The following is a 23,900-nucleotide window of genomic DNA, read 5'->3' as shown; positions in this document are numbered from 1 at the left end:
CACAAGATCTAACCTTGGACATTTGAGATTGGGACAGGCCTGGGCCAAAACTCAGTCAGCTGGAGGACTGAATTGCAAAACCCCACTGCAGCACACTATAACAAATAAGTGTTTTACTGTGTGCTTGTAATTCAATAAGAAAGAGTTCATGTCAATATTTCATAGCTCTCAAGTCTCTCTAACTACACCTCTGAGTATTCATAAACTCGGTGTACCACAGATAATTCACTTGTAACTGAACCTGATGTTTTCCCAGTGTTCACAGCAGTGTTCCACAAGCTGCAGACACTACACTCTACTCAGCAACCTGCTTTGATTCAGAGATTAAAGCGCTTCTCCTATTGCCGCTGTCATGCCTGTCTTATTGCCAGCCGTGACTCCGAAGGTTGCATGGGGATCCACAATCCTCCCCTGACCTCCTGACGGATGGGGCCTAGCACTGTGCTAATAGGAGACATGCTGTGTCCCGGATGGCGCCATGCCAGTGCCAAGATGCTTCCAATCTTTCTGGATGCTGTGCAGCATGAAACCATAGGTCATTTGTTATCCAGGGCCTTCAATAGCCATGGAAGTCTAAAAACTAGCAGGAACATTTGGTTCTTTCTCTTCGTAGACAAGCGCTGAAATTCTGAGCTTTATGAACTCTGACTCACTGATCTATTTTCTCACAGGTTCCTTTTATGATCTGGACAAGGAACAGACACAAATCACTGAGGGTCATAAAGGAAACAGATCCTTCTCCATCATAATGGTACCGCTTGCTGCTAGTAGTTTGGAACTGTACAAGCATTCCCCTCATTCCCTCTGAATGGCAGGAAAGAAGCAATAACACAGAGCAAAATACAAAACAGTAAAAATCTCCTGGTAAAAGAAACCTGGTTCAGGTATTTTTAAAACTACCCATCTACCTACCCAACTACCTAAAACTCTTAATGCACTATTTTTAAAAAGATTTCAGATCAAGTCATCAAGCCTTAATCTCAAAATCAAGAATAAAGAATGATCCAGTATAAAGATTCACTTTTCCACTTCTTCAACATTGCACTTGAATCTGCTTCTTTGTTACTGTTAGAGAAAATTGTCTTTACAACAACCACCAGTACATTTGGCTGTTGTGTGACATCAGAGTTGTGATGTTAACAGTGGGATAAGATTAAGGGGAACCAATCTGTTACTGGATGCAAAGAGTCACTGGGGAGCAGAACATTTTCAGAAAGCCACAAGTCAAGTGGAACAGTGTGACTAATGGGCACCTGTGTGGCAGCTAAGACGATCACAAACGGGGGAATGTTAAAGAGCTGTGTACATTGAGTAAATAAAGTGCTTTGTTTATGTTGCTTCATCAAGCTGATTATTCATTGAATAGATCTGTTCACCAAATCCTTGTTTTTTGCCTTTCCAAAAGTTTACTATTTTAATCTACAAATCATTTTAACTCCCTTACATTAGTAACAGACTGGGAGGTGGAAATCTGCACATGCATCTTCTGAAACATCAGAGTTGTCTAGTGATTTAAGACAAGAGCACTGCAAGAAACAAATGGTGACTCATTTGTTGGTTTGTTTGTTTGTTCATTTCCTCACTTGCTCACTCCTCATCTTTGTTAACTGCTTTATTCTGGTCAAAATCATGGTGGGAATCGACAAGGAACAAGGAACATTTGCATTAAGACCCTTCTCTGTTCTAGCACCTAGAAAACAAAACCTTGTGTGGACCTTGTGCTTTTGTGAGTTTTAGATTAAAGGTATTAAATTTATTTCCTGAAGGAAATATCAGAGGGAAAGTAGTTTTGTCATTAAAGATACAGCTTGAGGTCAAACTATATCAAATCTTTTTTCACAGGATTGCCAATAGGGGTCTTATTTTACTGCTTTTATTTAACTGATATTCCATTAAATAATCTATTGTTAGGTTTATTGCATGCCTCTAAACAGCACACTTCAAGGTGAATGCCCATTACCAAAGCATTTTATTTTTTGTTATTTATCTCTGAATATGAAATTGAGCTTCTGTAATGAAATAAATGCTGAGCTCAGTGGTATAAAAAAATCAGATGATAGCATCAAAGTTAGATGCAAACACAATAAGTGCTATTTTGTCAAAGTTGTTTTATTTCCTTAGCATCAGAAGTCAGGTTTTAAGTTGATTCTCAACTAGAAATTGAAGGCCTGTGTATATGATTATGCCACTTCCTGGTCTAAACCTCATCTTTTTTTTTTTTTTTAATTTAAAACTGTTAAGAAACACAGACTAAGAAAGCATATAAATAGGTTATTGTTCCGAGAAGCATCCCTGGAGGCACACAGACCAACATCAAAGACTATGAGAAAAGAGTCAGAGACGGCACACACATTAGCTGGCATGCCACTTAATCATGAGAAGTTTATTACACATCTCAATAAATAGCCTAGCTGACACTTTAGTCTAGACCAGCGTTGTTACATTGCTTTGATTGGATTATTCTTCTTTTCTTGAGCACATTTCTTCAGTTGATTTAAGCAACACACACACACACACACACACACACATGCTCATGCTCATGCTCACCTTCCACTTTATTTGAAACACCTGTATACTTGCAGATTCAGACAGTTATCTAATTAGCCAATCATGTGGCTGAAGGACAATGCAGAAAAAATGATTCAGGTCAAGATCTTCAGATAATGTTCACATCAAAATGAAAAAAAAAAAAAGATCACTGTGCTTGTGGCATGGTTGGTGGCACCAGCAGAAACTGCTGATCTCCTTGGAATTTTCACTCACAACAGATTACACAGAATCGTGTAAAAAACAAAGAAGAAACATGAGTGAGACAGTTTTGTGGGTGGAAATGACTTGAGGTCATTGGAAAATGGCCAGATTGGGTCACGCTGCCAGAAATGACATAGTAAATCATACAAGCACTCTTTACAACTATAGTGAGCTGAAAAGCATCTCAGATGAACAAAACTTCAAACCTTGAGGAAGATTTGCTACAAAGCAGAACATCACAATAGATTTCACTCCTGTCAGCCAAGAAGAAGAATCTGAGGCTATCATGGGCACAGAGTGACCCAAACTGTACAGTTGAAGATTAGAAATAAGTTTGTGTAGGTCCGTCTCAGGTTCTTGTTCTTGGCTGACAGAAGTGGAACCTGATGTGGTCTTTTGTTGTTGTAGCTCATCCATCTGAAGGTTTTATGTCTTGTGTATTCTTGAATTGTTGTTAAGTACCAGCCATCTGGTACCAACAACCATGCCATGGTTAAAGTCTCTGAGATCGCATTTTCCCCAATTTTGATGTTTGATTTGTACATTAACTGAAGCTCTTGACTTGTTTCTGAATGACTGTATGCGTTGTGCTGCTGCCATATGATTGGCTGATTGGATAAGTGTATGAAGCAGGTGTACAGGTGTTCCTATTAAAGTGACCAGGGAGTGTATGTAAGGCTCCATTTTGGGTTTTGTTTTTTGTTTCAAGATTTCTTCCTTGTTTTTATCTCAGAGAGTTTTTCTTGTCACTAGTTCCGCTGTTGCTTTTGATGGAGCTCTGGATTTCACCTTCTTTGTGATATATATATTTTTTTAATTTCATTGTCTGTACCGCTGCACCGATCTATCCTCGTGTCACGGGGAGCCTGTGCCTATCTCAGGGGTCATCGGGCATCAAGGCAGGATACACCCTGGACGGAGTGCCAACCCATTGCAGGGCAATATATATATACACAACTCCGAGCAGGTCTCGAACATGGGGCTCCTGCATGGGAGGCAGGCACACTAACAAAGTGCCACACTGCAAGCCCCTTTGTGATCATGTCTTTTGTTAATAATGAATAACAAATCGAATTAAATCAAATTGCATGTATTCACACTGGAATACATTCTAGCACATATTCTGACACTGGAGACTCCTTCCATAAATGGTAAATAAATTCCTCTTTACAAAAAACTTCACCAAATCAATGATTATGCAGCAATATTTTTACGATATTTGAAACTATATTTATTAGAAGTCATAGACAGGGGCGTAAAAATGCATTATAATGCAATAATGTGAAATGTGACAGTGTGCGATTCACAGCATTCTATTATTTCGTATTCTATTATTATTTATTATGTTTGAAAATGAGAGGTCCCATTCTGCACAACCCATAAAGTTCAATTGTATGGAGAGCATGCCGGTCACATGATCACATTAGTGGAGCACCTGCACCATTTCCAGGAATAATCTGCACTTATGAAGTGACCGATAGCATCCGATCAGAACAACTGATATGCACTGTAGCTTATATGGTTACACAACCATCATTAAACATAGCTTATCAAGTAGCTTTCAAACAACACCAGGTGTTCATGAACAAGGCCATGCTAGTAGGGCATTTTAGCCAACTGTGGAGCTCTACTTACAAATACCATTATTTTTCAGTCATTAAATTTTGTTATTCAAACCTTTATTTATACTCAATATTTTTGTATTCCATTTTAACCTGTGAACCTGTTTTACATTTTGTTTACAATATCAAACGTATTGTTCCTATAGTTCGCAGCTATTTTTATTAATTTATTCTAATACAATAATTCACATGGATTTGCATTGTTTATGATTCATTGTTTATGCTCATATTTTCCCTTCATTACAGTTCTGTTCAAAATAATCAGACAATTGATTTGAATCATGAACCAGTATCATGATTGGAATCAAAGTGTGACTGGAGTGTATTATCATTAAACACCTAGTCGTATGTGGTACATTCATTGTATAAGTCCCTGTGAAGCAGCTGTTACTACAGAAATGATAACGTATTAAAATGAGTACATTAAAATATATCTGTGATTTGAATTAACAAATCAAGTCTAATAAGGAAGAGTGCTGTGGTATAAATTTAAATGTAAATTGGTGTAAATGTAAATATAAAAAGGAAGCATGTTTTCAATCTTACATCATGCATCCTTTTTAAAGCAACACAAACATTATTAATAAGCAAACACCTTTAAAAATTATGCAGATAAGGTCGTAATAACAGGCTCTTGCTTACATTTATTATTATTTTCAATGAAGATATTTGTCAGTGCAAAATTACTGATCAAAGCTACAGTTTCATCATGAAATCTGGCACCCACACAGGTAGCTTCCTCTCTGGTATGGACGCCCACCCAGCTCCAGGAGTTTGAGTGTGTAGCCATATCCATCACCAGTATGTCACATTAATGAGGTGTGTTCATGGGAATTTGGGGCATACCACTCATTTCACCTTGGAATGGCCAAGTCTTTGGTCTCGTTCAAGGACTAAATTAATGGTGAATAAAAAAGGTTTTTTAGCCGCTTGGGCCTTTTGATCAACATTAGTCAATTCAATCTCAATTAGAGTGCAGTCATGGAGAGTAGTCAGGAAGGTTAACCTCTGCTATGTTATTGCAGTAAACTAAAGCTAATTAGAAGATCTGCAGATGAAGCCAGGCTCAATGTTTTGGGCTAAATGATTTGCTGATTAGAGACCCCCCCCCTTTTTTTTTTGGCCTTCATGCACACTTTTTGATTTATGGATAAATTCTGCCTTGTTTCTATGGTCCATTGTCTCAATGTAAACAAGAAAAAAGAATCAATTTACTCTGCTTGTCATTTCAAGAATTATTTTCCCTCTATGAAAAGTTCCAGATATCCTTTCTGCAGTTTGGCATCTGCAAGTTGAATGTTTCTGCATAAATCACCAAAACCAGTTACACTAATGTGAAACTAAGTGATAAAATTAAATGACAAGATAGAAGTAGCCCACCTCTGGGTGTGTGTGTGTGTGTTTGTTGAGGGAATGCTGGGAATGTCACAAAAAGAATAGAATATCTAATATCTAATTTTGACCTTTGGCTGCTCCCCAGAACCCAAACAAACATTCATAAAGCCTTTATTTAAAAAAAAAGCTTTTATTTAAAAAAAAAAAAAGAGCCAAAGAATTTCTTTTTCTTCACTGAACTTTGAGACATAAGGTGAGTGTTAAATTTAGGTGCAGACAGTGCATAACTTAACTGCATAAATAAGGTCCCCACAAGGACAGTATGATAAACTATGATAAATGTGTATGTGTGTTACATTCCTAGTTCTCTCTCTCTTTCTCTCTCTCTCTCTCTCTCTCTCTCTCTCTCTCTCTTCTTCCCTCACCTGATTCCTTATCACTTAGTGCTAAACTGCCACAGATGCCTGTATGAATGTGAAACATTTCTATTATCCGATGTTCAGAGGAGGCGGTCTTTGCTTATCTGGTCCTAATATGTCGGAACAAACAATGATGCCTGGCTAACGTCTCTCATAAATCTCACTTGGCTATGCTCCCCAGTGGATGTCATAAACTTCCATGTATAATCCAAATCTCATCCAAATTTCTGTAAACACAAGGCTCTTGTAATAACTAATGGATCTCCTACCTTTTCTGGGCAGTGCTAAGGCGCTCATCTTCAGCTGCATACTTTTCTGTTGCTGCAGAAGAAAAGACATCAAAAATAGTCAATACTCAATCCAAATTAACGGTGTGAGAATTATAGCAATGTTATTTATTTGTTTAATCTGTTTATATTTACAACATTTGGCAGATGCTCTTATCCAGAGCAACGTATATTTATCTCATTTAGACAACTGAGCAGAGGGCTGAGGGCCTTGCTCAAGGGCACAGCAGTGGCAAACCTTCCAGTAAGCAGACCAACAACACTGAGCCACCACTGCCCATCTGTTTAATGTTTCACTGAGTGAGAAACTTGTATGATTGTAAAAAAAAAAAAGGAAATTCCAAAAAATTCCAAACAATTTTGCTGCAGTAGAAACAAGACAATTGCGAAGAGATTGTAAGCAATGCACTAGTCAGTGCTGTGCAGTAGTTATGCAGAATTGACTCCAGTTCCCATCAGCCCCATGTCACATGTCTCAGTCACGCTCATTTGTGTCCCAGTTCACCCTGATGCAAAGTATCTTACTTCTAATAACGCTGAGTCTTTCTGTTGCAGTGTTGTTCATAGCCTTTTTGTGCTGTTTTGTTTATACTCACAATTTTGCAATGTGCACAAATAAAAAAAACTGCATTTCATCGGCTCTGTACATGTACTCTGCACAATAACAATAAAGTTGAATCTAATCTAATCTAATCTAAAGCCTGGACGTGCATCTGTCTTCGCTTCTGCCATGACAAGATGTCAGCTACTTGGGCAGTGGAAAAAAAAGCAGACAGTGAGGAGATGCAGGCAGGCTAAATGTACCAAGCTAGTCTGAAAATGTTTCAAAGCAAATCTACAGTCAAATGCACAAGAGAATTTTTTTTTTCATTTTAAAAAAATATTTTCTATGCTTTAATGGACTGTTAACACGTTATCACTCTGCATGAGGGGTGTTGGAGACCATTTTGTTTTTCAAGCCAACTCTCTCCTGCTCCTGAAGGAATCCCTTCTGCGGTTATTTTTACGTTCCTATAAAGCGAAATAAAATTGAAATAAGATCCTTGTGCTGTGGAAGACATTCGGAGCTGCGGCTCGCATGTCACTATCCATTCCTACACAGCTAGATTAGAGTCAGATCAGCGGCATGCCAGCTTAATAAGATCGATCCAGACTCCTACTGAGCCAGGAGTGGAACGTGGTGGAAAAACTTCCCAAACGCTGCTGCAGACATTGCATCTGCCATCCATCATTATGCTATAAGCATCTTCTGCATTGTGCTCTGCTCTCAGATTCATGATCAACACTTTCAGCTGAGCCTTCAGCATGTCCACACGAGTACATTTCAAAAAATGGTACGTCATTAAATAGATTAATATGATACATTAATCGGTCAGTTTATTATTTTGCACATTTATTGCTCTGATTTATTTGCCTTCATTGTTAGCATTTCAGTCTAAAAGCATTGAGGCTGTAAATTGAATTTGTAGCATGTGTATATCAGTGAAGTATGCTTTGACAGGTTCTTGCTGCATGCTGCAGTGATGTTTTGAAACAATTTTCACATTAAGTATGGAAAAGGCAATTGCTTTACTCGTTTTTGAATGATTTCAATTTTTTTGATTGTGTGTGTGTATGTGTGTGTGTAGCAAGAGCAAGGAGTAAAAGCTTGAGAACTGGAGGCTGTTGTGGAGCCGGCCATGTAAAAGTATCTAAATGCAAGGCAGATGTGTACGGTGGGCCAGGCTGAGGTGCAAGAATTTATCTAGGGCCAGAGAGAGCCTGTGATCTCAGATTTATTGCATTTTTTTCAGTTTTTTTTCTGATTCATCCTTTTTTTTTTTTAACTTTGATGAGGGGGGACCTTTCCCACTCGAAAAGATTTAAGAGGGGGAAGTCTCCAAAAATTGTTCAAAGGCAGGTTTTGGGGTCTTAGCTTAGGAGGTTGGGGGTAAAGAGTGTGGGGGAGTTGAGTGTGTGCTACAAAACACCCTGTTCCATTCCATTCTTAGCGTTTGTGTATATATATATATATGTGTGTGTGTGTGGCTGATTATCAGAGGTGAGCCAAATGACAGGAGAGAGGCACTGTGGTGGGATAATGGACAAAAAGGGGCAGCCCATGACCAATGGCGTTGGTCTCAGCAGGGGTGGACTGGCGCCGGAGGTCCCTCTCTTTCCCTCAATGTGTGTTTGTGTGTGTGTGTGTGTGTAGGTGGCAGAGCCACTCATAAGAGCGGCGTGAGAGCGGAGAGAGGGAAAGGATGTGTGAATCCCCCCAACACCCCTCAACACCCCCAACTCAAGAGCTCCCTCTGTAAACATGAAACCAGTAGTAGCTAACTAGAAAGTTATGGGACTCACACGCTGAGAACTACAATAAATTAAGGCTTTAAAAGCTCCACTCACTTTTTCGCAAGCACCACTTGCCCCACACCTTCTGTAACCACAGTCTCGAAAATTCAGTGGTAATTGTGAAGTCCTCTAACTAGGATTGACATGTAACACATGTACTCGACTGTGTAAATTAAAATGATACTTTCATTGGGGCTTTTTCAGGGCTGGTATCCTTTATCCTATAATGAAATCTTTGGTCTCCTCCAGGAGATTGGTCTCTTCCAGGATGAAAAAACCCACATTCACAAACATCATCTAGAAGTATTGCTCTAATAAGGAATTTCAGATTTTCCTTTATCATCTATCTGTATGTACTGTAAGCAGAAATAAGTATTCAGACACTTCTGTTTTTGTTATTTAATATAATTCCAGTGTATCTATCTACCTCACATTTACTCACATCATGTTTATTAGCAATTTCAAAATACACCATAAATAAAGTCAAGAGAATGGCTTTGCTGTAAAAGCACCATCATTTTATAAATTGCTTTTATTTTTTTGTGTTTTTATTTCTTTATTTATGCTCATCCATACATACCTATTTGTTCAGATTTTAGAGAAAACATAAAAATTAAGTGCGTTAACCTGAAATGGATATATGACTGAAATGTATTAAGTAAATATTAAGTAAATATAATTTCCTCTCACTATATATGGTGTGGCCGTTTCATTGGCTGATAAGCTTTGCATTTAACTTTGACATACGGGATGGCTGAACTTTGTGCAGCAGTACCACAGTGGCACCAAGTTTCAAGTTTATTTTTATTTGCATAAAGCGCTTTAAGCATCTTTATACAATGAAATGAAATTCTTGTGCTTCTTTTGCTTCAACTCCTACACAGACCTACTGTGGATATGATAAATAGCTCTTATGTAGTACAAAAAATAACTAAAGTAAGAGAAATAACAGTAAAAGTTAAATAATGTATGCAGTCAAAACATGACATAGAAGCTACTGAGTATCTTAATTCATTGCTCTATATTATTAATTACTAATGTATTCTAGCAAAATTAAAAATTAGTGATATACTTAAGCAATGTAAACATTTTCTGAAGTCCAAAAGATTCATAGTGGGAAATATTGCAATATACCGGATGCTCTTTCTGATGCAACCCTCCTATTTTATCCCACTTGGGACAGAAGTTGGTCAGGTCGCTGTGGGTGGGTTGGGTCCCTTTCTAGGAACCCAACCCGGGCCACATGACTACAGGATCCTGCCACTGGACCACCATTGACCCAGTCCAGTGTAAATATAAGTGATAATGATAAATCATTTCTCAGATTTTTTAGGTAATAAGATAATACTAATATATTAAGTATTATTATATGATTAATAATGTTCAGTAGTCATTCCTTTATCTCCTGAAGGAATGAATGAATGAATGAATGAATGAATGAATGAATGAGAGGTGTGGAGCATTGTAGGAGTGAGGTGTAAGGTAACCAGATTACAAGAGAATAACTAATTGACTGAATAAACGAGAGAAGCATGGGCTCTCCTATGGAGGTAACGGCGGGGAGGTCTGTTAAAGGGGACGAAAGGGGCGGGAGGTCATGGAGCCAGGAGAGGGGGAGGAAGGTAAATGGATTATAGCAAAATGGATGAATGAGTTTGGAAGACGTTAAAGCTGCTCAGATCACAGGCAGGTTTAAGAGCTTGCACACAGGCCGTTCGAGTTCACCTGCGCCTCCTGCTGTGAGAGACCCTGTCACTGAGACCTCACCATAAAGCATTCATATATGAATTATAGAGTACTGCTATGTATACACACATGGGCAGACTCTTTTAAAAGTGTGAGGAAATAGCACAGAGTACTGTCAAGAACATAAGCACATCTCTTCAAAACAAACTGGAGAGTCAAAAAGTAGGAGCAGTAAGTGTAACCCGCTAAAGACAAACAGCACTTCAGTTCTTCCAGCCTGATCCACCTGGCCCATGGAAATGTGTGCCAAACCCCTCAAAGCCATAATCCCTCAGAGAAGCTTCCCCGAATTACTGACCCACTGAAGCAGAATCAAACATACCTGCTTCTCCTTTAAGAGCTCTGACTTACAAACAATCTCACTCTTTTTAATACTTTAATCTCCATTTGTTTTGTGGATTGGAGCCATGGACTTAGCTCAGGAGAAGGACAATGTCTTTGCTAAGCTCCTACTGCTTAAAAAGCAAAAACAGGAGGAAAGCCAAAGGAATTCTGTATACAACGAGAACTTTACAAATATCCTACTGGAAAGATTGTACTCAAAAGATATGGCTCTGTTAACATAATAGTAGCAACTGCTTCATGTGTGATTTATACCGTGCAGATAATCCAATTCCAAAGCAGCTTTACGGAAATATATACATTCAGAAATATATACAAACTCCCTGAGAGGTTATAAGTAAGAAACCTTGAGAGGACCCAACTCACCTGAGTGACTGTATAGTGCGATAATAAAACAATTTCACTTCTACACTCTATACAATATCAGAAAGTGCAGAAAATTCATTCAGGTTTTAAGTTATAAACTGTTCCCCGATGGCGACTTGAGTGCAAAACTGCAATTGCAGCCTCCAAGTTATGAGACTCCAACCAAAAGTAGAGCATCAGGATATATCAGGCAGGTCCAAAGAGCAAAAGGGGTTAGGATCACTGACTGTCTAAGACTTGTCACACTGTTGGAGATAATCTCAATCATTTTTCGGCCAAATAATAGATAGAATAGAAGCCATTGTTTGTCATACATACATTACGGTGAAATTTCAGCTTCACATATCCCAGCTTGTTAGGAAGTTGGGGTTAGAGCGCAGGGTCAGCTGTGATACAGCACCCCTGGTGAAGTTAGCATTAAGTTCCTTGCTCAAGAGCCCAGTGAGCAGCTTGTCAGTGGTGGGGTTTGACCCCCGATCTTCTTACTATAACTGAGAGCATTAAACACTGAGCCACCATTGCCCACACAGTCGCTGTTTCAGATTACATGATAATGATCCTCTAATGATGGACCTGTGATTAAAGAACGCTACTGTTCTGCTTATATCATCAATCTGCATGATTCAGGTTTGTATAGTCGGAAATAAGGCCTTAGAATAACAATCTATCTTTTTATGCCTAGGAGAGAACTGTGTTCATGCCTGGATGGCACAAAATGTCAATGATGTTAATGATAAAAAAGAAAACAGACATTTTTACCTAGCTGTATAAAGTAGTTTTAAAGCTAAAAGATAGTCATCAGTTATTTTCACACATTTATGTATAGCAGATTATGCTTTGAGCAACACAACAACACATAAGACTTGTCTTAGTGCCTCACATTTTTCACACACTGTTCTGCCCTGTTTCTCTTCTTGTAGAAAGTGTGGTAATCTGAACAAACAACATGCATATCAGTCAAACCTTCATCAGTGAGTCAGCAGATCCTGGCTCACTTAGAAGTCATTTCTATCATGAACGATAAGTACCAACCCACTCATAATCAGTAGGTCTATCACTCTCATTCCGACTTAAATCAAGCAGTGGATTTGTTCAATAATTCCAACCAATGATGCTCCTTCCTAGTCTGGAAAAAGCTGCCAAAGCTACATGGAAGGGAACAAGAATGATTTGTTCTTATTTGTTCAGTTAAGATTTGTATAAAACACTGATTTGTTCCCAAACTAAACACCACTAGTTCCTTTGCAACTCACTGTGTAAGGGGCCAAGTGTGTAGGCTAAACAAACCCCGTCTGTAGATTTCTCATGAGTTTTGTTCTCTGTTTGTTTCTCTTATTTATTTATTTATTTATTTATTTATTTTCAATTATTGATGGCTTACAAATAGGCATCGTAATAGTTATCACACTCTGAAATATTATGTAAAGCAAAAAAAAAAAAAATCAGAAAAGGCCAGAACCATCATCAAGCAGAATTTGTTCACAATGCCACTAAATTGGAACACTACATTATGAATTCTAAGATCACTGAGCATCCCTCTAACACCCATAAATTGCCACTGGTTTCTCTGTCTGGGTGAAACCTCGAAGGGTTTATGTTGAACCCTACAACAATAGACTTCTTTTTTTTAAGTAGAACCTGTTTAGATGGCTAGAGTTAGATAGAGGTAGACATGCACTTGATATTATGTTCAATCATATGTAAACTCCTTGATCTTTAATGGCCAATTTTCCCAAATGAATCTGTAGGCTGTGATTCAATCATTTATTATATTGGATAGAAGAAGCTATAAAGTAAAAAGGTAAAATGTTGTGTTGTCCAAAGTGCGATAGATTTGGCAATTCTCATGGAGGCCTCAGCTTTTATGAAGCTGCTATTAAGAAACATGATGCATTGGATGTACCCAGAACTATATATAACAGTTAATGATTACTGGAATTGAATTACTGAGTTACTTTTGCATAGATAAAATATCCTGAACCTGTCAATATTATTTTGCTAACTATTCAGTGGTTTTTGGTTTCAATAAACATTCAAACCTTACAAGCAAATTAATCTGAAATCTAGTATGTAGCCTTCGGAATAAGACAATTGAAGTCACAGCCATGGCACAATGTCTCCTACCATGGTGGTCCCCTGAAACTGTCCATGCTGAGGCAGGCCAGGCTTTACGAGAGCCCACTCGGAGATGTCCTGCCAGCTTTATAGCACCACTGAGTACATACGACTAGTTTAGGGGAACCCGATCCCTATTCGGCTGGATTAAGGCCTCAGGTTGGCGCTCAGTGAAACCGGCTAGTATTCCACAACCCTGTGGATGGCTTCGCAACGAAGGGCAAGGTCAAGTCTCAGAGGCAATGTCAAAAAGGGAATACAATATTTAACTTGGTTCAGTTCTTGGGACTGGACAGTAGCAATCTCTCTTGAACTTACTCTGCCATTTTGGTTGACATGCTATATTAAATGATTTTAAATAAAAAATGAATCAGTCCTGATGTGGACCTGATGTAACTAATACATTCATTAAAAATAAAGTTTGTGCACCTAAGATTGTGAAGAGCAGTTAAAGAGTCACTATTTAGAGAAAGTGTAAAAAAAAATTTCAACTTGTTTAATTAAAAAGAGAAAGAAGAGCAATTTTTCTGAAGTCACCACAAAACAGTCAGTTTACAGGCTGTCCTGCTGTGGATCACACGAGAAACCACAAACAACTTTAAGGACTGGGACACACACAGACACACACACAATGCTAATTAGTGCCCTTTGGCTACACACTGTGACCAGCATGAGGTGAACCACATCAGATGTGTCCAGTCCGTAGCAGCAATAGTTCTGCTCCATTTTGCTGTTCACTTACCAGTGGTGAGAAAAGTATCCATTTTATCTTTGAATGGTTGGAGGTGTTCTTCTAAGGAGTTGGCACACACTTTTTGTACTTCTTTTTCACAGGCTGCAGGACAGAACAGAGAAACAACAGGAAGCCCGTTAAATACCTGACACCAAAATATGTTTAGTGTTATGTAAGTGAGAAAGCATAAAACCATATTAAGATGTGCAAAATGTGACATAACGTAAGGTAACATAATATGCAACAAAGCATGTCATAAAGTAACACAACATAATGTAATGCGCTATAATATAACCAAAAAAATAACATAACGCAGCATAATGCAACATAAAGTAGCATAACATAACATGTAACATCAATTATCTACAATACATTTGGCAAACCCCTTCACATGGAACACTTTTTTATATTTCTACTAAATCTAGTTTGAAAAATGACAAATTTTCCTGAACTGAAGTCTTTTACATGCCTCCACTACAACATACTCTGAGAATGTTGTTGTTGATCTTTTGGCTGCTCCCTACGTGTGTGAGGGGTTGCCACAGTGGACCAACTGGTCCGCACAACAATTTAGCAGAGGTTTTATGCCGGATGCCCTTCCTCCCATTTTATCCGGGCTTGGGACTGACACTGCATCCAGTGGCTGGGGTTTGGGCATTGGCTGGAAATCGAACCTGGGCCTTCCGGAGGGTAAGCTGGAAGCCTACCGCTGACCCACCAATGCCCCATGTAAAACAATGAGACTAATATATTTAATTCTAATTCATCCGCATCAGTCTCTGTCTTGTCAACTGGGGTGAAAGTCACTTGCTACAGTTAAAGATAAGCCTCGTCATCATCTCTTCACTCAAATTATTGCATTGACTAAATTTCTTGTTAATAATGTCTTTTTATTTTATTATCTTTTTATTGGCTGAATCAAACTGAATTAATCAGCATAATGTCAATGTTCCTATGTCATGTATTTATCCAACAATTTAATCCAATTGTGAGAAAATCACACTTAGCTAGCAAGGCTTTAACAATTTTTAAGCTGTTTTTAAAAGAGTTTATTTAACTGGCTCTTTACCCAACATGATGTTTGCAAACAAAAAGCCAAAGTCATCTAATCTAAATCTAAACATTTCCAGATAGTTTTGGTAAAACATATATATGTTTTTTAGAGTTTCTAAAATTGAGATCAGCATATTATGAGCACAAAACTAAATTCTGGTCAAAAGACAAGTTTGACTGCTTTCCAGAATTCAGCCACAGCGTCATCACACTTGATATTTTATGTTCAAACTAATAACACATCTGTGGAATTTGAAGACAAGGACGCATGCTTCATATATAAATCATTTTCTACTTCCAGTAATGTGATGATGTAGAATTTACTGAATAGCACTTTTTTATGCTCTTTACATAAACTTTACTAAATTGAGAAGTCACTGGGGAAGTCCTGACAGCTTGTTTCACCACAGAGAGTTGGGTATACAAACTGGCCAGAGATTAATGAAAGGCATGTGAGATTGCGTGTCTCGTTACCAACACTCAAAGCAAGGAAACACATGAGGAGAAACGAGTGCGTATGTACATGGAAACATCCAAACAGATGGCTATTAAAACCTTTTTTAGTCAAAATTGGGCCTGGTTCAGAATGTAACAAAAGAAACAATGCTTTTCATTACCCAGTCAGTCTCCTGTAATCAAAATCATTGCCTTTCATATATTCAACAAGATTTTATAGCAACACAACTTAAAAGTAAACATTTTCTTTTCATTAACACGTTTAACATGCAACAATGACACAAGTTTGTTGTTCTTATGGAAACAGTTATTAATCCCAGGCCTGGGTGTCCCATGCACAGATGCCTAGCCTGTTTTGTGTTTTCCCTGTTCAAAGACACCTGATTTAACTCATCATGTAATTACTAAGCCCTTTTCAGCCCATACATCATCTATCTGCTTCATCCCACATGGTTTAGTTTTTATGGAAAATGATGCACTGCATTAAGTGCTATATCTCGCACTGTTTGCATTTCAGCTGTAATATAATATAAATGACTAAAATATTAATTAATTAGAAACAGTCTGCACATATACAGACACACACACACACACACCCCTATATATATTCAGCATCTAATTTATTAGGAAAACCTGTACACGTGCACATTTGTGTTATCCAGTTATGTGGCAGCAGTGCAATGCATAAAATCCTGCAGATATAGGTAAAGAGCTTCACATCAAAATGCTGTAATGCTTCAATCACTCAGAATGAAGAAAAATGCAATGTTTGTAACTATAACCATGGCATGATTGTTGGTCCCGGGATGGGCTACTTTGGGTATTTTTAGAAACTGCTGTTGTTGTTTTCTTTAAACACAACTGTATTTACAGTATACACAGAATGGTTTGGAGAAAAAACAAAACAAAACAGAATTACCAGAGTGATCTGAACTGACAGGAAATCATTCAAGATAGTCATTCAAATAAGCACTCAACACATAAATCTTAAGTGAAATGGGCTACAACAGCACTCCTGTGAGCAAAGAACAAAAATCTGGCTCAATCAAATTGGAAAACTGAAGAACGGGAAAAAAATAGCTGGTCTTTTCCGGTCTTCAACTGTCCATTTGTGGTGAGTCAGGTCTCAGATTCTTGTTTTTGTCTGCCAGGAGTGGAACCTGATGTGGTCTTCTGCTGTTGTAGCTCATCCACCTCAAGGTTTGATATGTTGTGCATGCTGAGATGCTTTTCTGCTCACCACAGTTACTGTCGACTAGAACCAATCTGCCCATCTTCCTCTGACCTCGCTTTATTTTATGCAGGCTGATTGAATTAGGACACAATATATAAAATGTAGTTCCATCAACAGTGCTTTTAAAACCATTTTTTCTATTTATTTTAAACCATTTATCTACAGTGTAAAGGGAACAATTATATAGACAAAATGACATCATCTTAGATCATCAGAATTAGTCCAGATTTGGTGAATGGATTGGGTTTGACCCATTCTGAGTCTGTGAGACATGTTTGTGTTGTTTGTGCCAACTCCTGGCTTTGTTGTCCAGCCAAACAACTGGATTCACACACGCCCACAAAGAGTGAAAAAAAAGAAACTTGGCACCTTCTAACACCATTTCTTCAAAACAAGCTTTCTTGGGTTATAATATAAAAAAGTGCAGAGATACTTTCCAAATTTATTTCACCTGCTAGTCATTATCAAAGGCTGTAAATTCTTTAACTCTGCAAGAACTGCACTGTTAAATAAGCTTTCCAACTCAACATGAAGCTGACATGCACTGCAGTAGAGAAGCCGCTGCTAGTGTTAACATAGGACCTGAAGTGGAGAATATGACGGAGGATTTAATGTGGAAAGTATTTAATGTATAATATCTGCTGAAACAATCTGGAATACATTCCACTATAAACAGTTCAGATCCTGGATGATATTAACTGGTTTTCATTTCCATTTTTAACTTGGCTGATTGAATTGGACCTTCTTTGATTTTTCTCTGGCTTCAACGCTGCAAAAATGTTCAGGTACCACAACTTCTCAAGTGAGTCACACCGTGGAACCTCTGACTCGCTGTGAAACAAGGCCCTGTTTACTCTGTGTGGTCCGGCCACAAGTACATCCATTCATTTATCTTCAGTAACTGGTCAGGGTCATGTTGGATCCAGAGACATTCATGGGAACACTGTGGAGGTGGGAGAAAACTGGACAACCTGAACCTGACTGAACAGACAGTGAAGACAGTGAAGCTGGGAGGCAGTAATGCTACCTGCTGCACATCTGTGCTGGCCTACATTGAGTATAAGAAAGCTTTCATTTAAACTACTATTCAATTTCCTGGCTATGCATTTACAATTTTTGACCATGTATTACATATGAATTGACACAGAAGGTAAATCATTTATAATCACACAATCCGATGTGACCCAGATGAGGATAAGTTCCCTTTTGAGCCTGGTTCCTCTCAAGGTTTCTTTACTTGCCACCTTACCTCTGGCTTGCTCATTAGGGATAAAATTTAAACTCATAATATAGATCTTGAATTGATAGTTTTCTGTATATTTTGTAACATTGCTATACAAATAAAATTTAACTGCATTTAAAACATGGATTATTCTTGCTTTTAAATATGTGACAGCATAAGCAAGATGGCTGCCACACAACTCCTGTAGTCATTTTGAGTATCACAATGTGTCCACATAGTGCAAAACAAACATAATGATGTGAAACCATGTCAGAATCAGAAAAGAGAAACATATTCTCTCTGTATAAAAGACATAGCATAACATCTATGTTGGTGGCGCTTCCACGATTTCCATAATTCCATGGTAAACCATAACGTAGCCTTCCCCACTGTCCTCATGTTAATTGTTGACATGCAAAACCAGAAGTAGTAGTCAAAAAAGATATTCCATGGCCAGCCAGGGTTTGTTCAACCCTAGTCTGCCCCCTAGCGGATACAGCTTTTAATCCTCTGTATATACTAAAGGTATGCAGATGACTACCTAAACCATGTTGCTTGTGTAGCATGGAGGAAAACCAAAGTATATTTGCAGCCTTATTGGTCACCATGAATTATATAGTGCATAGAGCTAAAGCAGTATGGGAATGTGTACAGCAAGTATTGCTAAAATGTCTTCTCTGCAAAACTTCTTCATAGATATTCTTCTTTGAGAATGTTTCTCTATATATGCAAACAATGTAGCAGCTTTTGTTAACAAAAGACTATTATCACTCTACTGGGCAAAGACTTTGGCTAATTAAGAACACGATCGTAGGCGGACTGGCGGATGGAATAAACTTATTAAACTCAAGCACATGAAAAAAGCCTACAATTAACTTTTAATATTAATGTATATAAAACATTTTCACAACCAATGTGGACGAGTTCGTGTCACCAAAATGCTGACATACTTATGATGAGTCTCCTTTACAGTGTCAGAATGATTCGTCCATTTCTATTCACACAGGCCACTTATTTCCTCATTCAGTTTCTTGTCATTTCAAGACTGGACTATTGCAGCTCTCTCCTGGCAGGTCTTCCTCTGAGCACCATTTGACAATTGTAACTAAGCCAGAATGCAGTTGCATAACTTTTCAACTTTTCTAGGTTGTCCAAAACCAATTGTAACTCTCCCTTTACTGGCTTCCTGTAGCTGCCTGCATCAGATTTAAAACAAAACCAAAAACAGGCCAGCATGCACTGACCTCAAAGCAATTATCACACCCCACACTGCACCACATTCCCTCTGATCCTCCAGCACTGCTAGACCATCTCTCAGGGTACAAGAAAGGTATACATCAAGACAGTTCTGGCACGGAGGTGGTAGAACGAACTTCCCCTAGATGTCCAAACAGCTGAGTCACTGGCTGTCTGCAAATGACGTCTAAAGACCTACCCCTTCCTCAAGTGCTAAATTAGCTTATTAGTTTATTGTATTCTTAGTGTTTGACCTAGTGAACCAGTATCTGTGTATCCTTTGAGGAAACTTCTGTTAGTTGCTCTGGATAATAGCATCAGCCAAATACCATAAATTCATAGGGCTCTATGTTTCAAGAGATGGTAAGAACAACTCCAAGCTCTCTTTCTATATTATACATTGACTGAAGTACTGGAAGCCATGAGCTGAACTCAGAGCAGAACAGTAGCTGCTCTGTCTGCTATTTGCTAATGCGTAATATTAGTAAACAGCAGAAGAGGTGGGACGCTAGTGAATAAAGACGACATGTGGAATGAAAGGAAAATAGTGAGAGCTTGTCTGGCATTCGCGAGAGGTTAGTGTTTCAGAGAAGGGTCCGAGCGAGGTTAAAACATCCATCACTCTAGCGAGTCAGCCAGCAGGCTCCTGCTTTAAACGGCTCTAAATGTCACAAGCAGGTAAGGCCTTTAGTACGAGGGCCCCTTTTCACTGGAGCTAGTGGAACAGGCGCAGTCACCGCCACGCCATGTGTTCAGACGAGACTTGTGAACAGGGCGCCAGAGAGAGACGGCTCTTTGTGCTTTGTTGCATGGTATGTGTGTTTGGTGGTGTTTTTTACCTGGAGGCTAACACTGTCTTCATTCAATTCTCTGTCTCATTCAATTCAATGTTAGAGCAAGTAAAGAAATTATGGAAATTCTTATATCATACATCATACTGACCAAGTTTGTATAGTGGTAAATGTGTGGATTGTTTATGACAATAAAAAGGGTCTTCCAACTTGATTGTGCCAATATTAAAACAAAACAAAGCAAAAAAAATAATTCTGTTCAATTCCTGGGTACGCTCTTTTATTCAGTGGTAAAGCAAAAAGTGTGCTTTTATGTGCTATTTAGCTTTTGGTCTGTTGTCTATCACTGTCTTCTTACTCTACTGTGTTTGCATTTCCTGCCCACTAAGGACCGTACTGAATGTGATGATCAGTTAATAAAATATATTATTATATCATATGCATTATACAGCCTGTAACAGGCAATTTTCCAGAATATCCTAGGGGTTTCCCACATACACCCAAAGGAATTCTGATCAATTACACCACCTACTCCTGAAGGTAGTCTGACTAACCTGTCTATATCTAAAGAAATTCTAACCAATCCTACTGAATACATTCTAAAATCGGATTCAAACATTTCCATTTTGAAGGAATTTTGACCAATCCCACCCACTCTCAACAGAACCTGACCAGTTAGGCTGCCTACTACCGAAGGAATCCTGCCCAATCCCAAAGGAATTCTGACCAATCCCATTCACACCAAACAGAATTCTATCCAATTATACCACCTCTTCCTGAAGGAATTCTAACCAATCCCGTCCACTCCCAGAGGAATTCTAAACAATCCCACAATGAAAGAATTATGACCAAACATTTCCACACTGAAGGAATTCTAACCAATCCCACCCAGTCCTGAAGGAATTCAAAGAATGAAATAATGTGTCCAATTTATACAGGTGGTAAATATTTCACATAACACTCTACAGTGACATTTCTAACTGCTTTTGTACATTGGAACATACGGCACTAAAGTGACAGTAGTTCCAGACCTTTTTGTGCTGTCAGAGCTCTACATAGATCTGATAATTTAGTGTTTATATATCTGTCCAGATATTGACAGATGTACAAAACATTTAACCCAAGAGTATAAAAAAATCTCATTGCCAAAATGCACACTGTGTTCGACTTCCGCCAGCCTCAGCTTCTGTGGTCACAGACTCACCAAAACTGGACATTTGAAGACAGAAAAAAAACAATAGCCTGGTCTGATGAATCTCATTTTCTGCTGAGGCACACAAAAAGTTAGAAGAGAGTCCATGGACCTAACCTGCATTTTTTCACCAGTCCAGACTGGTAGATGTGGTGTAATGATGTGGGGAATGATTTCATTGCACACTTTGGGTGTATTATTAAGACACTATGGCATCACTTGAATGCCATAGACCATTTTAGTGTTGTTGTTGACCATGTGTATCTCTTCATGGCCACAGCTGCCATCTTCTAATGTCTACATCCAGCATGATAATACACCATGTCACAAAGCAAAAGTTGTCTCAAACTGGTTTCATGACAATGAGTTCAGTGTTCTTCAGTGGCCTTCCGAGTCACTAGATCTGAATCCAGTAGAACACCTTTGGGATGTGGTAGAACGAGAGATTTGCAGCATGAAAGTGCACCTGACAAATCTGCAGGAACTGTGTGATGCAGTCATGTCAACATGGACCAGAATCTCAAAGGAATGTTTCCAACATCTTGTAGAATCCATGGCATGAAGAACTGAGACTGTTTTGAGAGCAAATGGAGGCCATATCCCGTGTTAATATAGTGTTCCTAATAAAGTGCTCAGTGTATCTAAATTAGTGTTATGATCTAGTGCAAACTGTTAGTTTTTGATAATAAATACGGTAACTACTGGAATCAACAAAAGTTCTTGCTCCAGTAAAACAGCCTCCTGTGGGTGCTGTGGTGCAGACAGCTGAGTGTGCAGTGGGGAAGAAAGGAACCAAGGCTGAGTTCTATTTCTGAAGGTAATAGCCAGGATTTATAAAGCACACTGACAGCAGTCTGAGCTCGTATATAATTGTGGATTATCTGCTGAATTCCTCGGCTTTGCTGCAATGGAAAAGATCCACTGCTTGGCATCTAAATGATCATACAGTAAATGTCCAGACAAAGGTCTCATCTCTGGAAAGATTTTCCAAAACATGACAAAAAGCCTTGTGTTTATACATATTTGTGTTTTCACTCAATTGTTCCTTTCATTATTGATACATGTTGAGTATTTAAATGTGAGCCCTTAACTAACAGTGACTGACAGTGTCCATCACACAATGCTGGAAAGCTCTGAGGTCCTAACAGACACAAGGCTGGTTAAGCAGCTGGATTCTGAACTGCATGAGAAACAATCTGCACAGAGAAATTTTGGACTATAAAGCTGTTCCCATACTGGCACAAACTCACACACTAACATCAGTGAACATGCAATGAGCTGTGTATTTTGTGCCTCAGTTCCAGAGAAACATCTATACAAGACTTTCATTTGGAAACACACCACAACCCCAAAGCTGTAACTCATCTGCTCATGGTCATCTTCAGAGACAGAAAGGCTGGGGCTCCTTTCAGGAGATTTTTCTCCTTCCATCCATTTTCTGTACCACTTATCCTACACAGAATTGCAGGGACCCTGGAGACCTCATACTTCCCACCTAAAGACTTCCCACTTTCCCACCTACAGGCACAAGACAGAAAACATCCTACATGGAGTGCCAACCCATCACAGGGCACACACACTCAGACACCCATCCACACACTATGGGCAATTTAGAGATGCCAGTGGGAGGAACTGGGGGAGGAACCCGGATTACCTGCTGGAAACCCCCGAATGGACGGAAATACTCAAACTGGGTAGAAGTGGGGATTGAAACCACAAAGTCAGTCTGTCCACCATATATATATAAAAATATATAAAATGTTAAGAAGTATGTCTACTTTTTGTACGCTGTCCTCTGCAAAAGTTTATTTCCACACAGTGATGTCATTATTATTATTATTATTATTGATGTTGAAAATAATGATGATAATAATAATAATAATAATAAATGGAAAAGAACAAAAATAAAGTATATAAAGTAAATAAAGTAAAAATGAACAAAGAACAGACAAGAAGAGAATGAGTATAATAGTTTGAAAAATTAATCATAACCAAATACAAACAATCCTTTAAAAAAATGAATTAAGTTAGATTTACACAATTAAACCTTCCAAATGCTAGAAAAAAATTAAAAGCAAAGTTTTTATCCACAGTCACAACAATATCTGCTTCTGTAATGCATACCAGAAGAGTGTTGTGATCCCATAATCCTAGAAATACCTACTGCAAAGTCACTGATATGAAAATAAACTAACAGGGGAGAAAGGAAAGAATGAGAGGAAGCAAATGTCAGTGAAAAGCAGCAAGAGTCCTGCTAAGACCTCAGAAGGAGATGAAATAAAGCTCAGGTTGCAGCTGGAGTGAAAAACAGTACAGGAGAGCAGTCAGAATGTCTCAGGGCTCAGTCGAGCTCTCTGACCCTGACACTGACCCTGTGACCTGACCCTGCACCAGGCCATGTTCCAAACCATGGGTGCTGCAAAAGCAGAAGAGCTGCAAAGCCCTAAACACACAATCATGTAGCCTACAGACTCTTATCACCCTCTTTTCTCATCATGTCTCCTTCTCACAGTCTTTATCATGAGCTGTGTATTTTGTGCCTCACTTCAAGAGAATTATCTATATAAGACTTTTATTTGGAAACACACCATAACCCCAAAGCTGTAACTTATCTGCTCATGCTCAGAAACAGAAAGGGTGGGGCTCCTTTCACTTTCACAGTCTCT

General features: G+C 38.6%; 1 protein-coding gene across 2 annotated transcripts in view; it reads right to left on the bottom strand.

The window, feature by feature from the left end:
- LOC131358950 (formin-1-like) overlaps nt 1-23,900 on the bottom strand; it is an 84,877-nt gene that overhangs the window by 5,885 nt on the left and 55,092 nt on the right. For both annotated transcript variants that reach the window (XM_058398399.1, XM_058398400.1), the window contains 2 exons: nt 14,060-14,152; nt 6,397-6,448 (listed from right to left, as the gene is read on the bottom strand). In XM_058398399.1, coding sequence (XP_058254382.1) covers nt 6,397-6,448; nt 14,060-14,152 — 145 coding nt within the window. The remainder of the gene's footprint in view (nt 1-6,396; nt 6,449-14,059; nt 14,153-23,900) is intronic.

This window comes from Hemibagrus wyckioides, linkage group LG09 (genome assembly GCF_019097595.1).
Source record: "Hemibagrus wyckioides isolate EC202008001 linkage group LG09, SWU_Hwy_1.0, whole genome shotgun sequence".
Taxonomy (NCBI): Eukaryota; Metazoa; Chordata; class Actinopteri; order Siluriformes; family Bagridae; genus Hemibagrus; species Hemibagrus wyckioides.
Note: the sequence above shows the minus strand (reverse complement) of the source record. Positions and strands in the feature narration are given on the sequence as shown.